At 38.0% G+C, this 19,322-nt stretch overlaps 1 protein-coding gene across 1 annotated transcript; it reads right to left on the bottom strand.

The window, feature by feature from the left end:
• Nucleotides 1–11,052: 11,052 nt before the first annotated feature.
• Nucleotides 11,053–14,495, bottom strand: LOC114421691. Its single transcript, XM_028387780.1, has 4 exons — nt 14,159–14,495; nt 12,824–14,070; nt 12,117–12,708; nt 11,053–12,048 (listed from the first exon to the last, which is right to left on the bottom strand). Exons 1-4 carry the CDS (start codon nt 14,244–14,246, stop codon nt 11,438–11,440), a joined length of 2,538 nt encoding a protein of 845 aa, XP_028243581.1. The 5' UTR covers nt 14,247–14,495; the 3' UTR covers nt 11,053–11,437.
• Between the last annotated feature and the right edge of the window lie 4,827 nt (nt 14,496–19,322).

Raw genomic sequence — 19,322 nt, 5'->3', positions numbered from 1 at the left:
AACCATAAAACGTGATTTATTTACAAAATTTACTCCAAAATAACCATAAATTGGGGAACTATACAAGCTTTGGAAAATGATTTCTATACAAAAGTTAGTCGTATAAAGCGACTAACAAACTCCCCCAAATTTACAGTTTTGCTTGTCCTCAAAAGAAAATGGTGTTTGATTCATCAAGGACATCAACCATATGAACTGAATACCATGGAATGCTTAAATCAATTACTTCTCACAAGCATGCAGTTTTTCAAAGATAAGAGCACAAGTATTAGAGTCACAGTTGGAATAAGCTAGTAAGCATGACAGAAATCAAGAAAGGATCATCAACCAAAACCTCACAGTCATTGTTTCACTCAAACTCAAGTGTTTAGGCTTATTCCATCATAAACAACCAACACAAGTTCCAACCTTTGCATTTCATCTCCTATCATACAGTAATGAACACACAAAAATGAATCCAAAGGACTTTCTAGGCTAGTAATGGGGTTAGGCTGCCAACAATTCATGGTTTTTCAAGGATTCAAAAGCTTAGGTTCTAGGAGAGCATTCATCCGTAGAATAACCTTCACTTTTTCATTCATTCCTTCCCCATACTTGCCCTTTTTCTTAGGCACTTAGCTTTCATACCTGAAATTATAGCATGCATACTTATTAACTTTGTTTATACTTACAATTTTTTTTTCACAGAGAATAGAAACAGTGTGTATATACTATTTTCTTTGACCATTTCAATCCTTACCCAATGTCTCCCCCAAATTTGGAACAAATTTACCTTAATAATAACTCCCCTAAATTTGGGACAAATTTGCCTTGAACCATCTTTTGTGGATGATGCTCTCCTACAACCTAAAATAAGGTAGAAGAAGATACAACTGAATAGGCTCGAGGTTCAATCAATCAATCAATTCATTCAGCTCAAACTGGGAGCAAGGGATAATTCATTCAATCACAAGGTTAGCTTTTTGGCTAAGTAGCTATTCATAATCAAACATGGCCTTCATCATCCTCAAGTTCATGCATCCAATCCATACTTATGAGATTCACGCAAAAATCAGCACTAAATGATAGTCGTTTCTCTCAAAATTTTAAAGATCACACTCTCACCGAGATACGATTAATGCATTCCTTCACAATCAATCTGACAACCAACTAACATTTTCAGACATAATTCTAATCATATGCTCATTCTCTTCTAATGACGAAAAACTTGATCAAAACAATCATCTAATCATCCCAATCCATTCAATTCATACATTTTCTCAATCAATCAATTTCAAACACTCATTCCATACCAAACAAGCCATTGCATACAATGTTCAATCAATTCATTGTTCAATCAAGCTTTTTGTACAAGGAAACAAATCACTATGCTACTGAAATTAAAAGACTAAAACATAAAAGCTGAAATTTAAATGTCATAAATCATAAAATAACTGAAATTAAATTAAAGTGTTCATAATGCAAAAAAATTAAACGTCCTGCTCCTCCTATGGCTGGTCTTCATTAAGATCCAGTGCTGGAGCTGCTAAAGAATCTTGAATAGTCTGCTCAGGCTCCACCACTGGTGTGGCATCATTAGGTGCATGTGCAGGGGCTGGAGATGGCTCTGGAATAGTCTCCTTCTTCTGAGTCGTATGTGTACCTGCATCAAAATCAATAGGCTCAAGAGGAGTGAGCTCATCCTCATCCTTTGCTGCTGCTGCTGCTGGAGGCTCCTCAGTCACAGGCTCCTAGGTTTTGCATGCCCCACCCCCTCCATAAGAAGAAGGCTGGTCTCCTGGCCAGGCCACCTGTGCCTCAAAATCCTTTATACTCATGATGGAGGGCAAGCCCAAGCCCTGAAGGCTCTGCATGATGATGGACTGCCCCCTGTGGATGCTCTGTAGCATGGAGTGAAGCATTTGAGGAGTGAAAATAAAATCTGCTGGACCTGTAGATACTGGAGCTGGAAATGGCATCTGTGAAGGTGTTGAAGGAATCACTGGAATCTCTGTGGAGGAAGAGGGAGAAAGTGTAGAAGAAGAAGGACCTCCTGTCTCTGGTGCTAAAGTGGAAGGGGCCTCAGATCTCTTTCCTCTGGCTTTCCTGGGTCCTCTGAAAGTTACTGTTGGATCATCAAGATTCCTACGGTTCTTCTTAATGTATGGCAAATTAATGGCAGGACTCAGGCTCTCTAAGGATCTTGAGTCAAACTGAACTCCCCTAGCCTTACATAAAGCTGTAATCAAGGCCGGGAATCCAAGTCTGGATGTGTCATGCTAAGCAATGAGGGAGATCTGGTGGGAGATAAGGTACCACACATTTATGTCCATGTTCATAATAATGCCATAGATGAGTCTGGCCCTGTCAAGAGTGACATCAGAAGTGTGGGAGGTGGGAATCAAGTTCGAGAAGGAAAGAACGCTCCACGTATGAGCTAGTGTAGTCATGTTCTTCCTCAGAATCTTCACTGGGTATCCATCAACATTAAGCTCGAATCCCCTCCCTGGGATACAGAGCTTGGCAGCTAACTCCTAAGGATCAGGCCTCAGGAGTGCAAATCTAGAATAAGCACAGAGCGATTCCGCCTCTTCCACAATAACAGGGGTCTTCAAGAAAGTGTTAAGAGTGTCCTCATCAAACTTAATCGAATGACCTCTCACCCTCACCTGCTTAGGTGATTTGTCCTCGAGGTCATAGAGGTTGGCGTAGAACTCATTCACAATGGCAACATCGATGCTGCCGTCAATTAAATCAGTCAATTCCTCATCTCAGTGGTGTCTCGCCAACTCATCTAAGAATTCATCAAACTCCATGGTATAAACAACCATGTTCCTCTCAGGAAAAAGCTTCCTAGGCACAATAACATCTGTGTATCTTTCCCAAGCCTCTTGGGAAGTGAATCTAGATCTGTCAAATCTGACTTGGGTAGGTGTAGAGGGTGCCTTTTTTTTTTCCTAGAAGCCATCTGCAAAATATATGACAAAACACACAAGATTAGCATAGGTTTATTCTCAAGAAAACAGAAAAATGAAAACTGAAAACAGAGTTGGGCGCTTAGCGCAGCATGTGTGCATAGCGCGCCTTATGAAATTAACTCAAGTGCTAAGCGCTGCTCGAAGACACAGAAAACATTTTTTTCTGCAGAATAGGCTAAGCGCAAAGCTGCACTTAGCCTAAGTCTACAATTTTAGAAATAGTAGAGGAGCGGGGCTTAGTGCAACATGCTGGTGCTTAGCTCAACCTCAACCAAAAGACACTGAGGCTTAGTGCATAGGCGTGCTTAGCCTTATTACAAAGGTGAAGAAATAGAACCTAAGTGGCACTTAGCGTAGCAAGCTAGGCTTAGCGCCTGAACTACTCTAAGTATCTTAGTATACTATTGACGCTTAGCGCACAGACACGCTTAGCGTCTGCATCGTTCAAGTTCATTAGCCACGATGAACGCACTTAGTGCGACATGGTCCGCTTAGCGCGATCATCAGAAATCCTAAAAATTTAACAGTTGCGATGAACAGGTTAAGCGCAACAGGCGCACTTAGCACGTTCATCGCAATTCCCAGAAGTACACACAGGGGTTTTCACCCCTTTCAGCCACATTGCCCCTAATGGGCTTCTAAACTTCCTAAAGTCCTAAAATACCTGATGCAATCCTACTACATGAGGGCATTGGATAGAAGACTCCAAGTAGATTGGGCCAGAGATGCAAGAGAAGGCCCAAGGGTTCTCATGAGCCTTAGGGTAGACTTCGGACCCATGAGCTAAAGTTTGAGCCCGCTTATCTTTGTACATATTAGATTAAGGTTTCATTGTTTTTGGGCCATGTATTGAGGGCTCCATAAAATAGGTAAGTCACCCTAGAAATGTAGGATTTTTCAGCCCTTGTATTTTAGGGCACATAGACTAGTTTTTGTATTAGGTGTAGTTTTGTAATTTCATATGCATTAAGTGTATATTTGATGTGTGTGGTTGGAAACAAATTTAATTGAATTGGGAGAAGCCCAATCCAATTAAATTTTAGAGGGGGAGGTGAGCATTTGCTTACTACACCCCATTGCCACATCATATAGTCACACTTTGTGCATGTCCTTCAGGCTTTACATGCCTCATGACACCTATGCACACTAAGTGGAGAATCTTAGACTTGATCTTCCATTAGTGGGCTGAACCATAGCTAAAATTCACTAAATTAGTGAAATTTTGGCTCCAAAATTTGGCTTCAAAAATTCAATTTCAAATTCAAGTGAAATTTGAATAGAAATTCAAATTTTCCTCCAATTTTGTGTGACACTTAGGCTATAAATAGAGGCCATGCGAGTGCATTTTTTTCAACTTTGATCATTTGAAAATTAAACTTCAGATTTCATAGCTCTTTTAGAGCACAAAATATTGTGCTCTTCTCTTCCTCTCCCTTCATTCATGTCCTTCTTCCTCCAAGCTCTTATCCATGGCCTCCTATGGTGGTGAGCTTCTTCTAGACTCATCTTCTCCTTGAAGTGGTGTCTCCTCTCTCTCTTCCTTCTCCATTCTGCTGCCATTCATCTTCCAAGAAGCAAAGGAATCCATTGATGAAGAAGATCCTAGGCCTTCAAGCTCCAATGGAGCTTACATCATGTGGTATCAAAAGCATCTTCATCTAGGTGATGTTCATTTACTTCCTCTATCTTTTTGTTCGGTGAATTCTCTTTAATTCCTTGTTCTTCATCTTATTCTCCATGTGTATCCTCCATTGTCTTGTGGTTTGGTGCTGTTTTGAGTAGATTAAAAAAAAATAAACCGATTAAATCTTAGATCTACACTTGTTCTTGCATTTCTATGGTTCAAATTTTGTAGATCTACTTTTGAATCATGTTTTTGTGTTGATTTTAGGTTCTATAATTTTTAATTCATAATATTCTGGTGCTGAACCTTAGATCTAAATTTTCGTCCAAAATATTGATTAGAAAAAAAAACACAAAAATCTAAGTGTAAATCACTTAATCCTTGTTGTCTTAGAGTCATGTTTAGTCATAGTAATTGTCACATTATGTTCTAAGTTTGTGTTGAACTTTTATTTTGTTGATTGAATTCTAGATACATTTGTTCATGTATTCTTGTCATTCTTAGCCTATCTTTTGAATTTTGAGTCTAATTCATGCATGTTATTTAGTTCATAACATGTTCTAAATCAATTCCTAGAAGTAGTCTTGTTGTTGAACTCTTTTTTTTTTTTGTTTTCTAAGTTTCCTACATGATGCCTATGATGAAGTTGAGTTGTGGTGCTGAGTTGTGGCTGGATTTGTGAATCAAAATAAGTCTTAAGCTCTCTTGAATTGTGTTATTCAAGATAATTGAGCATAAGCAAACACAAATTGTAACTATCCAAGCCTTAAGCAACATAAACACTACTCTTGATTTCTAGGTTGAAATCGCTGGTGCTGGCAGCTTGAACATACGAACTTGTATAAATTACTGGGAATTAGTCACTATGTTTTTTGAGCGGAAATTTTTACTGAATTTTCTAGACATCTGGACCAAAATTATGAAAAAAGAACCAAGCGATTTGGATTAAAGGAAAAAAATGAAAAATCACACAAGTTGGCAAAAAAATCAGTGTCCAGGAAAAAAAAGTGAAAGGGAAGTGTGCTTGTTGTTTTGGCTCAAAATTTGTTCTATAATTGGTTCCTATTTTATACCAATCCTAGTTCTGAAATTTCAATTGAAAATTACTGTGAATACAAGTTCCAAAACTAGAGGTTTCTTGAGTCTTTTTTTTTAGTTTTTTTTTACTCTACTCTAGAACCATTCTAAGTTTATCTTTGAGTCCTAGCTTACTTTTATGTGCTTTTCATTGCTTTAATTGTTGAATAATCCTTGAAAATTTGTCTTGTTTAAACTCTATTGGTTTAGCTTTCATTTCATTTTTTTTGGTCTTTGGTTATTGCTTGTCTCTTTGTTTCCTTGTTTGTGAGTTGCCATATAGGGAATTGGAAAGGAGGATTGGTACCATCCCTTGAAGAATTTGAGTCAAGAAGCAAGGGGAAAACCACCTTAAGAGCTATTGGACTAAGAAGCACTCCAAATTAAGTGAATCACCAAAGAGAGAACAACCACCAAAATGGAGGACCTTTTTGTAATTTTGTAATTGACAATTTACTTACTTTCATTGCTTTCAAATTTTGTAACAAAAAGGCCTTTCATTGGAATTAAGTTGGGAGCCTCCAATAGGTCACCCTACTTCCATTTGTGTGTAATAATTTTAGGCAATTTTACCTTAGGATTGTGAGTGTTTTGTTGGGAACCTTAAATGTGGTCATCCAAACACTCTTAGGATTCGCCTAGTTTACATTTCTTGCTTACTTTCATAGCTTATTTCCTTTACCTTCCATTGTCAAACCGCCTAGATAGCTTACCTTTTACCAATTAGTTTTTAGCTTATCTTTCACACCTCTTTTAGTGTTTATTTTGGCTAGTTTCAACCATAGTTTCTTTTGCCTTTTGTTTTCAAACCCCCAACAAGAAAGAACCATAACTTAGGAACCAACATAGGTCATCATTCATCTAGTGTTAATGGCGAGGGTACTAGTCATAAATACCCTTTATCTAGAATCTTAGATGAGTTGAGTTCCCTCAAGTTATGGAAAGAAAAACAAGAGAGAAAAGAAAAAGGAAAAAAATGAGTGGAAGAAATAAGTCAAGATGAAAGAAAGAAAATAAGAGAGGAAGAAAGAAGAAAAATAATGAAAGAAATGAAAAGAGAAAAACATGCCTCCTATAGTAGTCATAACTCTTGCAAGAGCCTAAGTGAAGAACTTCATGACTATTACAAAGGAAGGCATAGGTCACATCTTAGACCTCACTCCCATAGGAGAGAAAAGGAAAGAAAGCCTCAAGAGGCTAACATTAACCTCCCATACTTCCATGGGAAGGACAATGTAGAGGCTAACTTAGATTGGGAGATAAGGGTAGAGCAACAACTTAAAAGGAACTCTACTTCAAAATCTTATGGCTCTAACTCTTATCCAAAGAAAGACCAAGGTCAAGGCATCTTAGGGGTGACTCCTTCTAAGCCCAAAGATGATAAGGGGAAGACAATAGAAAAGCAACCCCTTAAGACTAGTATGCAAGAGAAGACTAGCTCCATGAAGTGCTTTAAATTTCTTGGAAGAGGACACTTTAGTTCTCAATGCCCCACCAAGAAAACCATGATTATGAGGGGCCAAGACATTTATAGTAGCCAAGATGAGGCTACTACTTCACCTTCCTCTAGTGAAAGTGAAGAAGCAAAAGGGGAAGAATCCAGTGAAGAAATCTACCCCTGAGAAGAAGGACAACCTTTAATGGTTAAGGAGGAGTGTAAGGAGGTAAGTGTCTCCTCCAAGAGGTTAGCTAAGAAGGAAAGGCATTTTGAAATAAAGGCAAATATTAAAGAAATTTACCCTCTTAGACAACCTCCACATTTTCTCCTTTGTAAAAAAACACTTGTTAGCATTGCCACACCTCTTGGGCTTGAGTTTACTCCTCAAGTAAATGAGTTATTGGATGAGTGTTTGGTTCGCAAGAGCTTAAATCCTTGTGCTTTGTTGGTACCCAAAATAGGTATTATTAGGCACCAAATCCCAAAAATAGGTGGTATGATGAATTTTTTGAGTGATGCAACCCTCTTTTGTAAAATCACTCGTGCACCCAACATCTTCATGATTTGTGTACATAAGGAATCATTAGGTAGGTTTGTTCTTATTTTTAGTTTCAATACAAACTTAGGTACTCATATGGGACACCTTAGGTTTGTCATACTTTTTGATAGGAATAATCAACATGAAAAATCAGGAAAAGATATGTTTTATTGCATTACTTTTCTTAATTTTTTAAATAGTGATCAAGAAGTTCCCATGAACCCTAAGAGAATAAAGGTCATTCCTGAGTGGCCCACTCCACCAAGTATAAGGAAAATTTGGAGCTTCCATGACTTAACAAACTTTTACAAAAGGTTTCTCCCATATTTTTCTATACTTATAGCACCACTCATTGAGTTGGTGAGGAAGCATGTTCCTTCATGGGAAGATGCCCAGGAAATGGATTTTTAGACCTTACCTTACTTCAACACACCAAACACCACTAATACATATATGTTTGTTCTTTTTACAGGTGTTGAGGAAAAAAGCCTAGAGTTTCAAGAACCTCGGGATTTTAGGTCAAATCCTTTTCAAGGGGGAGGGAATGATGAAATCCTACCCTGCAAGGGCATTGGATAGAAGACTCCAAGTAGATTGGGCCAGAGATGCAAGAGAAGGCCCTAGGATCCTCATGAGCCTTAGGGTAGATTTCGGGCCCATGAGCTAAGTTTGAGCCCGCTTATCTTTGTAGATATTGGATCAAGGTTTCATAATTTTTGGGCCTTGTATTTAGGGCTCCATAAAATAGGTAAGGTACCCTAGAAATGTAGGATTTTTCAGCCCTTGTATTTTAGGGCACATAGACAAGTTTCAGTATTAGGGGTAGTTTTGTAATTTCACATGCATTAAGTGAATATTTGATGTGTGTGGTTGTGTCATACCCTAATTTCGTCCGGGGACCTTTGCTTGATGACATGCGACCTTTCTTTGGTCCTTGTAAGGTGCTTGGCACCCATCATTAGGCAATTTGTGAAATTCCAGGACATGCCGAAAAACCAAAAAAATATTGATGCACAATCCGTAAGTTTCCGTGACACACCGGAAATCAGATGGAAGCATCGTTGCATAATTAAGTGAGATTCTGTAAACATTCCGTAAGTCAAAAAGTGGATGATTATGTAATCCGCAAGGTTCCGTAACATTACGGAAAGAAAACAAGTATCGTTACGAAATTCGTAAGTTTCCGTAACTTTACGAAAAAAGAATCACCAAAAAAAAGCAGAGGGGGGTGTACTTAGTAAAAATGGGGGTGCAAATAGCACCCAGGCCCACTTGGGCCCTCCAGAATATTCCTCCAGAAGGCTGTTGCTTCTGGAGGAAGCAACCTGGCTCGCCTGGGCGAGCTGAGCTCGCCTGGGCGAGCTGAGCTCGCCTGGGCGAGCTGAGCGGCAACCACCTCCCCTATTTTGCTATAAATAGGGGAGGAAGTGAAGAAGAAAAGGGTTCAGCCCCTTTGGCACTTCTCTCTCTTTCGAATTTGCTTGGAAAAATTGTTTCCGTGAAGAAAATCTAAGCCGAGGCGCTTCCGAAACGTTTCCGTAACGTTTTCCGTGAGGAATTTCGCAAAGGTTTCAACCGTTCTTCGACGTTCTTCATTCGTTCTTCATCGTTCTTCGATCTTCAACGGGTAAGTACCTCGAACCAAGCTTTTCGATTCATTCTATGTACCCACGGTGGTCCACATTGTGTTTTGTGTATTTTTATTACCGTTTCATTTACTTTTTATACCCCCTCTTGACGTGCTTAAGCCATTTTACTTAAGTCATTTCTCGCTTAACTTAAAAATAAAATAAATTTCCACCGAACGTTTGAATTGTATTATCCGTTAACTTCGGTTAAAATGAATTCCGACCGTTCGGTCGTGCCGTAACCACGTTGGAAATAAAAAAAAAGAGGTAAAAAATAATATAATAATAATAAAAATAAAAATAAACATCTTTTAGCAAAATAAAGCGGAAAATCAATCGGACGTTTTCTCTTAGGGATTTCTCATTCTTAATCGAATTGATTAATAACTAAAGTGAAACTAAGGCTAAAATCAACTCGCCTAGTCAAGCTCGTCCATAAAAATAGGCTTTTGAAGTTTGTCATTTCAATTTCTCACTAAGTAAAATGGATCATTTTTAAGGTCCAACGCCTTAAAATGATAACCTCTTAAAGTAAAAAAGAATCACTTGATAAGAAAGAACTACGTAGGTCTGATTTTCTCATCCCAAATTGAGGAATACGTAGGAGCAAAGGGAAACACCCTTGTCGACCACAAAAAAGGAAAAATATAAAAAGGATATAAAGACATAAAAGGGAACGTAAAAATCAAAGTCATGTTTGCACATTCGATTAAAGGCTGCCGTCCCTTGGGACGGACGTGTGGGGTGCTAATACCTTCCCCGTGCGTAAATACAACTCCCGAACCTTTCGAGTGAATAGGCAATTTAGTCCCTGAGATTGTAACCACTTTGCATATTAGTCCCTGACTTAAATTTTAATTCATAATAGTCCCTAACTTTACATAAGTTTTGCAAAATAGTCCCTGTCGTTAATTTCTCAGGTGACGGCGTTAGTGAGGTGTATAGGTGGCAATTCAGTGCCACGTAGATTGTCCAACGTGGCACTGAGGTCTGCATCTATAAATTCTCTCTCACATGCAAGGTTGCTTCTTCTTCCCCAAAAAAATTAGGGTTTACGAAGCTGCTGGATGCTTCTTCTTCTTCTTCTTCTTCCCACGCTGAGTTGCTTCTTCTTCTTCTACTGTGAGGCTCAGTCCCTGCTGCTTGTTCACTTGATTTGTCCATGTCTGCAAGTGGCAGTTGTTGTGCATTTTCTGGTAGTTTCATTCGGCAATGCCACCATGGAAGACGTGCAGCTATTCGAACTGCAAGAACAAGGAGAAACCCAGGAAGGTTATTCTATACTTGTGCATTACCCCAAACAGACCCAGATAACTGTCAATTTTTTCAATGGGTTGAAGAAGAAAACCAACTTTCTAATTCGTCTTCTGTCTCAAGAGAAACAATGGTAGTGGCTGATTTGAGGCTACAAATTGAAGCTTTGCAGAAGAAAATGAGAAATTTAACAAACATTGTGTTGTTAGGTTTTTCATTTTTAATTGTAATGTTAGTTTTAGGGGGAATGTACTTTAGGTAAAATGTGTAATAGCAGCTTTTGATATTGTAATTGTTGTTTTGCTGAAGAATTTGTAGTAGGAAGTAGCTTTTGTAGTGTAATAGCAGCTTTTGTTGCTACTGTCAATTGTTGTTTTGCTGAAGAATTTGTAATAGGAAGTAGCTTTTGTAGTGTAATAGCAGCTTTTGTTGCTACTGTCAATTATCCATTTCAATTAAATATAATTTGTTGGTGAAATTTGTTGCTGAAATTTGCAGTTTATTAAATATAATTTAATAAAAGAAAGAGAATTAGGTAATAAGAAGCAACTCATAATGTATGTTGGGATGGATTGTACTACTCCAACTCCAAATCCAACACAGTGTATAATTTATAAAAGAAAGAGAAGAAACATGACTTTAGATCAATTTCACATAATATTTGACATCCCAAAGCATGGTAGTTAGAAGCAATTGTTCAGTAGGCCTTCAAACTATACAACTACACATCCTAATATTTGACATCATTTCACATGCCAGTGAAGCTTTCAAAATATACAACTACACATCCTAATATCAAAATGCAACAAAAAATGCTTCTTCAGTTTTCTTCATCAGCAACCTTCAAACTCAGCAACCTTCAAAATGCGCAACAAAAAATGGGTCTTCAGCAACCTTCAAAATGCAACAAAAAATGGTTCTTCAGTTTTCTGCATCATCTTTATCAGCAACCTTCCTTTTTTTGGCTCTTGTTATGGCTAGCTTATTCCTTGCTATTGGTGGAACAATAGTTGCAGGGACCTCCATGTCACTATCTTGTGACAAATGAGGCTGAGATAAATTAATCTCCACCGGATCTTGTTGAACATGAGCAGCAGCTTCTTCAGCCTCATTCAAAGCTTGTTCATCTTGAGATAATAGGTGGTCATCCTCATTGGAAGTTGATGGTGCAACATATTTCTTTGGCCTAACAGGAACTCCAATATTTTTACAGCTTCTAATGTTATGATTGGTTTGGCCACACCTTCCACATGTAAACTCAGCCAATTTCCTCTTTAGCTTATGTCCTGTGACATTGTCCTCATCTACAGATCTCCTTCTATTTTTCTTTGGCCTTCCTCTTTGGACCTTTTTATGTGGTGGAACAGGGTGTGTATACTGTGTCTGGGCCCAATATTGTGGTCCTTGGACTGGTTCAATAAAATGCTGGTATGTCTTATTATAAGCTTCTATTGACAGCCACTCATGACACATGTCCTCAGGCTTCCCTCCTTTGTGAGTTATTGTTGCAATGGCATGTCGGCATGGCATCCCTACATCAAAGTTGTAAAATCAGCACACATGTAGGTTATGAATGAAAAAAAACTATAAAAAACACAACCTGTTAGTTGCCATACTCCACAAGTGCATGTCCATTCACCTAAATTGACCTCAACCTTATTCCCCCACATGTGGACCTCATATCTCAGGCCCATGTTATCACCACACCAAATGGGAGTCCATTGATTAGCAAAATGGAATTTTTTTTCTAGTCTTTTATACTGCACTGGACATAATGGTCCAGGTTTTCCAGAAAGTTTAACCTTGCGGGCAGCCATGGTTCTCATGATATAACTTCTAATTTCTTCAAGCATTGTGATAATAGGCTTGCATCTATACTGCAGAATTCTGGAATTGAATACCTCACAAGTGTTGTTGCATATATTGTCCACCTTGGGTGTTGTACTGAAGTGGGCTTTTGTCCATGCTTGTTTGGGCCATTTATTCAAATACTCCCAAGCCTGGCAGTTGATTGTCTTCAAATGGGCCATATGGCCTTCAAACTCAGCAACAGTAGTGGATTTTGCACATTGCCACACAATTCCTTTAAGTTCCTTGCTTTTCCATTGCTTTGTAAAATTTTTCCAAAGATGCAAGACACAAAATCTATGAGGTACACCAGGCATGACTTCCTGTAAAGCTGGAATAAGTCCCTGGAAAAATTGCAGCAAAGTAGTAAATACTTCTGGACTAGTCCCTAACTTATGTCATTAACTTCAATTAAATACCTAACTTATGATAACAATTGCAAATCACACCATGTCATACCTTTTGCATGTCTGACATGAAATTCCACCCATTCTGTATGTAATCCCCAAGATCTTCATGCAACAAAGTTAAAAACCATTTCCAATTGTCTTTGTTCTCAATGTCCACAACAGCATAAGCAATAACATAGATGTGGTTATTGCCATCAAGCCCAACAGCAGAGAGCAAGTTTCCTCCAAATGCACTCTTTAGGAAACATCCATCTAGACCTATGAATGGTCTACATCCAGCAACAAACCCCTTCTTACAGCCAGCAAGACAAATATATAGCCTCTGAAATTGTGGTGGACCTTCTGGACTTGGCACTGTGTTGATCTTAACTGTTGATCCAGGATTGCTCCTCAACAATTCATGTGCATAATCAAATACTTTGGCATATTGTTTCCTCTCATTCCCTTCCACTAATTGCTTTGCTTCTTTCATGGCTCTCCACATCTTTGTAACTTCAATGTGCACTCCAAACTCTTGCTTGAAATATTCCAAAGCTTCAACACATTTAAGGGTTGGCTGCATTCTGAGTTTGCCCTCAAGTTTACTGACCACCCACTGTCTATTTGCTTGTTTGTTGTTCACTTCTCTGCAGCAATTATGGTTATGCTTAAATGTCTTTATCTGAAAAGAGTTTCTAACTTCATTCTTTGCACAGTAGATTTCCCAATCACAAAATGCCTTCTTGCATTTTGCTCTAGCCCTCTGTTTATCATTCTTCTTCCACTTGAACTCCCTGCCCATCAATATGCTATACTCCCTCAAGGCAGATTTAAATTCATCTAGAGTACCAAACTCCATCCCTAATTCCAACTTCTGTTCACCAACTCCACTACTTTGACTATATTGAGGATAAACTTCAACATCCTCATCTTCATCATCACTACTAATGGGGATATTAAGCTCCTCTGAATGATAACCATCTGTCTCAACTTCAGCTTCAACTTCATTCAACATACAAGAGAAATTTATAAACCACTCAGCATCTGTCTCATCACTGTCAACTTCCCTTTCCTCCTCACTATCAGCAACATCTCTCTCTTCACCATCAGCATCTCTCTCCTCACCAGCTTCAACATCCCTCTGCTCACTACCATCTCTTTGCTCACCAGCATCAGTATCCCTCTGCTCACTACCATCTCTTTGCTCACCAGCATCAGTATCCCTCTGCTCATCACCATCCCTCTGCTTACCAGCATCCATCTGCTCACCAGCATCCATCTGCTCACCAGCATCTGTCTGCTCTCCAGCACCAACATCTGCATCAATGGTCATAAAGTAAAAATTAATCATATTAATTAATTATGGTAACCATGTCGGACCAAGTACAGATGAATTAAAACTTACCTTCCTCATGGCCAGCAACAGGTACATCATCTAAATCATCCTCATTCTCAACAGCTTTTCGAATTGGATAACATTCCAAGTACAACATTTGTGGGACTTCTTCTAAAATTGGATCTACTTCATGATGAAAATAAACATTTATCTCATTCTCATTTTCAAAAGCATCCCTAACTAAGTGTAATATATCTCCATCAGTTGTACAACTCCTTAACCCATGATTAAAATCTAAGTCCTTATCAATCAACCAAAAACATTCTCCTATATTACTATACTTCTTACAAGCTTTCACCAGATCATATAAGATAAATGCATTCAGGCAATCTGCAGATATATCCTCCCAAACGTCAAATTCTCCGTGTTGGACCTTGTGGCCTCAGATATCTTAAGAAGGGGGGGGGGGTTGAATTAAGATAACAAGAACAATTCCCCAATTTAAATCTTGCTCTCTCTCTTTAGATTAACAATGCATCCTTAACATGAATTACTCAAAAGATAATTCAGAATAAACTTCTTTAAAGGCAAAAGATAAATAGCAATAAATAAAAGAAGTTTAAGGGAAGAGAGAAATGCAAACTTGATTTATACTGGTTCGGTCACTTCTTGTGCCTACGTCCAGTACTCAAGCAACCCACTTGAGATTTTCCACTCTCTTTGTAAAATCCTTTTACAAAGTCTGAATCACACAGGGACAACCCTTCCCTTGTGTTCAGGAATCCTTTACAACAAGAGACCCTCGGTCTCTTAACCCCTTTTCAGAAGTAAAAGAAAAGAAGAAGAAATCTCTCTTGAAAGAGATAGATTGTACAATGAAGATCAATCATAATTCCTTATTTGAATATGCAAGCGTTTGACCAAGGAATCTTTGAGAGGATAAGATATTTCAATTTAGAAAAACTCTCTTAATCTTTTGAGAGGATAAAACTTTTTGGGCAATCAAAAACTCTCTCTGTATTCGTGTTTCCAAGTCACATATAAATAGACCTTTGATGGCCATTCATAAAAACATTTGAATAGATGTGACCCTTGAAAGTTATTTTCTGAAAATCTCCTCTGGTAATCGATTACAATAGTTGTGTAATCGATTACAGGCTTTAATATTTGAATTAAAACGTTTATTAACTGCTGGTAATCGATTACCAATATGGTGTAATCGATTACACAGTCTAAAATTTGAATTCAAATATTTAGTAGCTGTTGTAAAGCATTTTTGGCCACTGGTAATCGATTACATCCTCTGGTAATCGATTACCAGAGAGTAAATCTCTTGAAAAACACTTTTTAACATGCATTACTTGGCCAAACCTTTTGCTATATCAATTAGGAATTTCCTTCCTAATGTACTAGTGATCATCTTGATGTTGTGGCTTGTATTCTTGAATCATTTGCATCATTTGCTTTTCTTCATCATGATCATCATCAAAACACCAAAGACATTTGCATCTACAATCTCCCCCTTTTTGATGATGACAATACAATACCTGAGATCACTTTTATCACTTGCTATCACCAAATGTGCGTTTACTCCCCCTATATTTCGGAATTTATGATCACTTTTATCACTTGATTTCTAAGCTCTTTGATCATCATCAAAACACCAAAGATCTTCTACAATCTCCCCCTTTTTGATGATGACAATCCCTGAAATCAAGACAAACCATATACAAGATGATAGCATGTTCAAACAGCCCTTACTCCCCCTATCTTTTGGCATGTATGCCTATGCCTAACTTTAATGAGTAGTTTAATTGATTTCTAACCCAAGTTCTCTCCCCCTTTGGCAACATCAAAAAGCCAAAGATCTCGGAAATCATCATAGTTACAACAATGGAGTAGCAAGATATAAGCATCAGAGTATTAAATACAATAAGCCAAACTCACAAACAAGAAATAATCAAACCAGAATCCAAATAACTGAAAATGTCAACAACCACAAAACATCCAAGACTGAAATTTAAAATCCACAAGATAAATAAGCAAAGTACTTAGCATAATAATGTAAATTCTAAGAAACTAAAAGCCAAAATACACGGCTTATAAAAGATAAATAATCAGAATCTAAAGCTAAGAAGACGGAGGAGGTGGTGGAAGATCGAAACTCTGACGAATGTATCCGACATCCTCTTCAAGCTGTGTAAGACGAATGTCCATACCGGCAAAGCGTGAATCTAACGAGTCAAAGCGGTCACCAACATACGAATGAAGACCCCGTAATTCGGAGAGGACTTCATTCATGAGTGCGGAATCTTCACGTTGAGGAGGAGGTGAAGGAGTACGTTCATCTTGAGGAGGGAGTGCATCCTTCTTCAGCCATTGTCCATTCCGATCTTTACGATACCCAAAGGAGGTCACTGCACCAGCACCAATTGCAAAGGAACGCTTGACTTGAACAAAGGGTTCATCATCAAGCGGAATTTGAAAATGACGCAAAAACAGAGTAATCAAGTGTGGATAAGGAAGAGGTGCATTGGCCCGTAATGCCTTATGCATTCGGTACCGAACCAAATGGGCCCAGTCGATCTGACGACCGGTTAGAAAAGCCCACATAAGAATCAAATCCTCCTCAGAGGCTTGTGCTAAATTTGAAGACCGAGGAAGCAAAATTCTAACAATGATATAATGCATGATGCGATTATCAAAAGTTAATGACCCGGCCAACAATCTACCGGTCATGTCAGCTTGATCATTGCAGACCATGCGACGAGCATCATGACTCGAATAATCGAATTTCCAGTCATCAACAATGGTGCCCTCAAAAGGTGCACCTTGACTGGGTAAATGAGTCAAAGAAAAGAAAAGTGACTGATCAATGACCATAGAAGTACCATGCACCTCAGACATAATAATACCATCCTGAATTTTTAAATTGCAGTAGAAGACCTTTACAAGTTCAGGATAATATGGCAATTTAAATGACATGAAATCAACAAGACCAGAGTTTTGAAACACTTGATAGCAATCAAACGTTTCATCATTAAAGAACTCTACGTCTAGGTACTTAGGGTCTAAGATTATTCTAGAAGAAAACTGAGAAAGGTACCGTAGACGTTGATCATCGGATGAAAACAATGTTGATGATCTTGGAGATGACAAAGAAGGAGGAATAGGTGCTGTGGGTGCTCCGGATGGGCCGTGACGGCGATGGGCAGCAGCGGTGGCGGTGGAAGATGATCCCTTTCTCTTCTTTGATGGCTCTGCCATTTGATGAAGTTTTTCTGGATTTTGATCGGTGGAAGTGAAAGAGGAGTGAAAAAGAGGAAGATTAGGCTTTACGGGACGTGATTTGGTGAAGAATCGAGTGAGAATCGAAGGTTTGAAGTTCTAGGTATGGAGGAAAACGTGGAGGAAGCTTTGGCTGCGCACGAGCTCCGATTTCGTGAGTATTTATAGAAGATGACGCATTGTAATCGATTACAGGTATTGGTAATCGATTACAGGCCCAATAAGCCTTCTGGTAATCGATTACAGGATGTTGTAATCGATTACAGGCGGCCTGTTCATGTGTAATCGATTACACTGATTGGTAATCGATTACCAGAGCCTATCCTAGGCTAGTTTCTCTAAAATAACCTATGTTTATGCTAAATACATCTAACACTATCAATCATCATCACTAATATGTATTTAATTCATTCAACCAAGTATTAATCAAACAATTAACACACACCAATCAAATATAATCAAATATTTACAATTAAACACAGTCAAACAAAAGCAATCATCAAAACATAATCAAAGACAACAATCCACATAACTATCAATCAAAAACATTAATGACAATCAAATACTTAAGGAGTAAACAAGCATCAAAAAAACTCAATCAAAAGTTAACAATTATGGACAAGAATCATCAAAGTAATCAATCAATGACAAGTGACCTCACGTGGCCTTTGTTTTGTTGAATAAACTTTGATGTATGCCATTCCCAAGTGATCTATGCTTTCTTTTCTTTCTTTTCTTTGAGATTCCTCTTGTCGGATTTTTCAATTCTTCTTTCAAAGACAAGATAATCGGATCTCATGTGCCAAGGTTGATTACTTTCATAGCATGATGGGGCTAAGGAGGAGTCTTCTTCTTTCTTCTTTGTATTCATGTTTGATTTCCTTTTATTTCTTTTGTTTCTCAGAAATTTATTGAATCTTTTCACAAAGAGTCTGAAATCATCATCATCTTCTTCTGTTTCAGTCAAGTCCTCTTTGTCACTTTCTTCTTGAATAAAAGATGATGAGGTTCTGAGTGTTATTCCTTTTCTCTTTATATCATTCTCTTCATGGTGATGAAGTCTCATAAGTTCCATTTCATGTTGTTGAAGTTTTCCAAAGAGAGTGGCAAGAGACATATTAGTGAGATTTCTTGATTCTGCAATTGCTGTTACTTTTGGTTGCCATTGCCTGCTTAAACATCTCAACACTTTGTTAATCAGATCTTCATTAGGAAATATTTTTCCCAAAGATGCAAGATGATTAACTATACAAGTAAATCTCTTCTGCATATCTTCTATGGTCTCATATTGAAACATTCTGAACATTTCATATTCATGTATAAGAATGTTTATTCTAGATCTCTTGACATCGGTTGTGCCTTCATAGGTTACTTGCAAAGTATCCCACATTTCTTTTGCATTTTTACAATTTGAGACTCTAAAAAATTCATCCATGCCTAATGCAGAAGTGATTATATTTTTGGCCTTTAAATTGTATTGAACCTTTCTTCTTTCATCATCATTCCATTCTTCTCTTGGTTTTTCTATAATTACATTTCCCACTACCTTTGTAGGAATAAAAGGACCAACTTCAATGGCATCCCATATATTTAAATCTATGGCTTCAATAAGAATCTGCATTCGGGTTTTCCAATAGTGATAACCCTCGCCATTGAACATAAGAGGCCTATTAATAAAATTTCCTTCAAGAAATGAAAATTTGGTTGAGGCCATATCTATTCTTGAAGTTTTTAAACTTTATACAAGAATCCTGCTCTGATACCACTTGTTGGACCTTGTGGCCTCAGATATCTTAAGAAGGGGGGGGGGGTTGAATTAAGATAACAAGAACTATTCCCCAATTTAAATCTTGCTCTCTCTCTTTAGATTAACAATGCATCCTTAACATGAATTACTCAAAAGATAATTCAGAATAAACTTCTTTAAAGGCAAAAGATAAATAGC

The sequence above is a fragment of the Glycine soja genome, chromosome 1 (assembly GCF_004193775.1).
Source record: "Glycine soja cultivar W05 chromosome 1, ASM419377v2, whole genome shotgun sequence".
In the NCBI taxonomy this organism is placed as follows: Eukaryota; Viridiplantae; Streptophyta; class Magnoliopsida; order Fabales; family Fabaceae; genus Glycine; species Glycine soja.
This window is presented reverse-complemented; position numbering and strand designations above follow the sequence as displayed.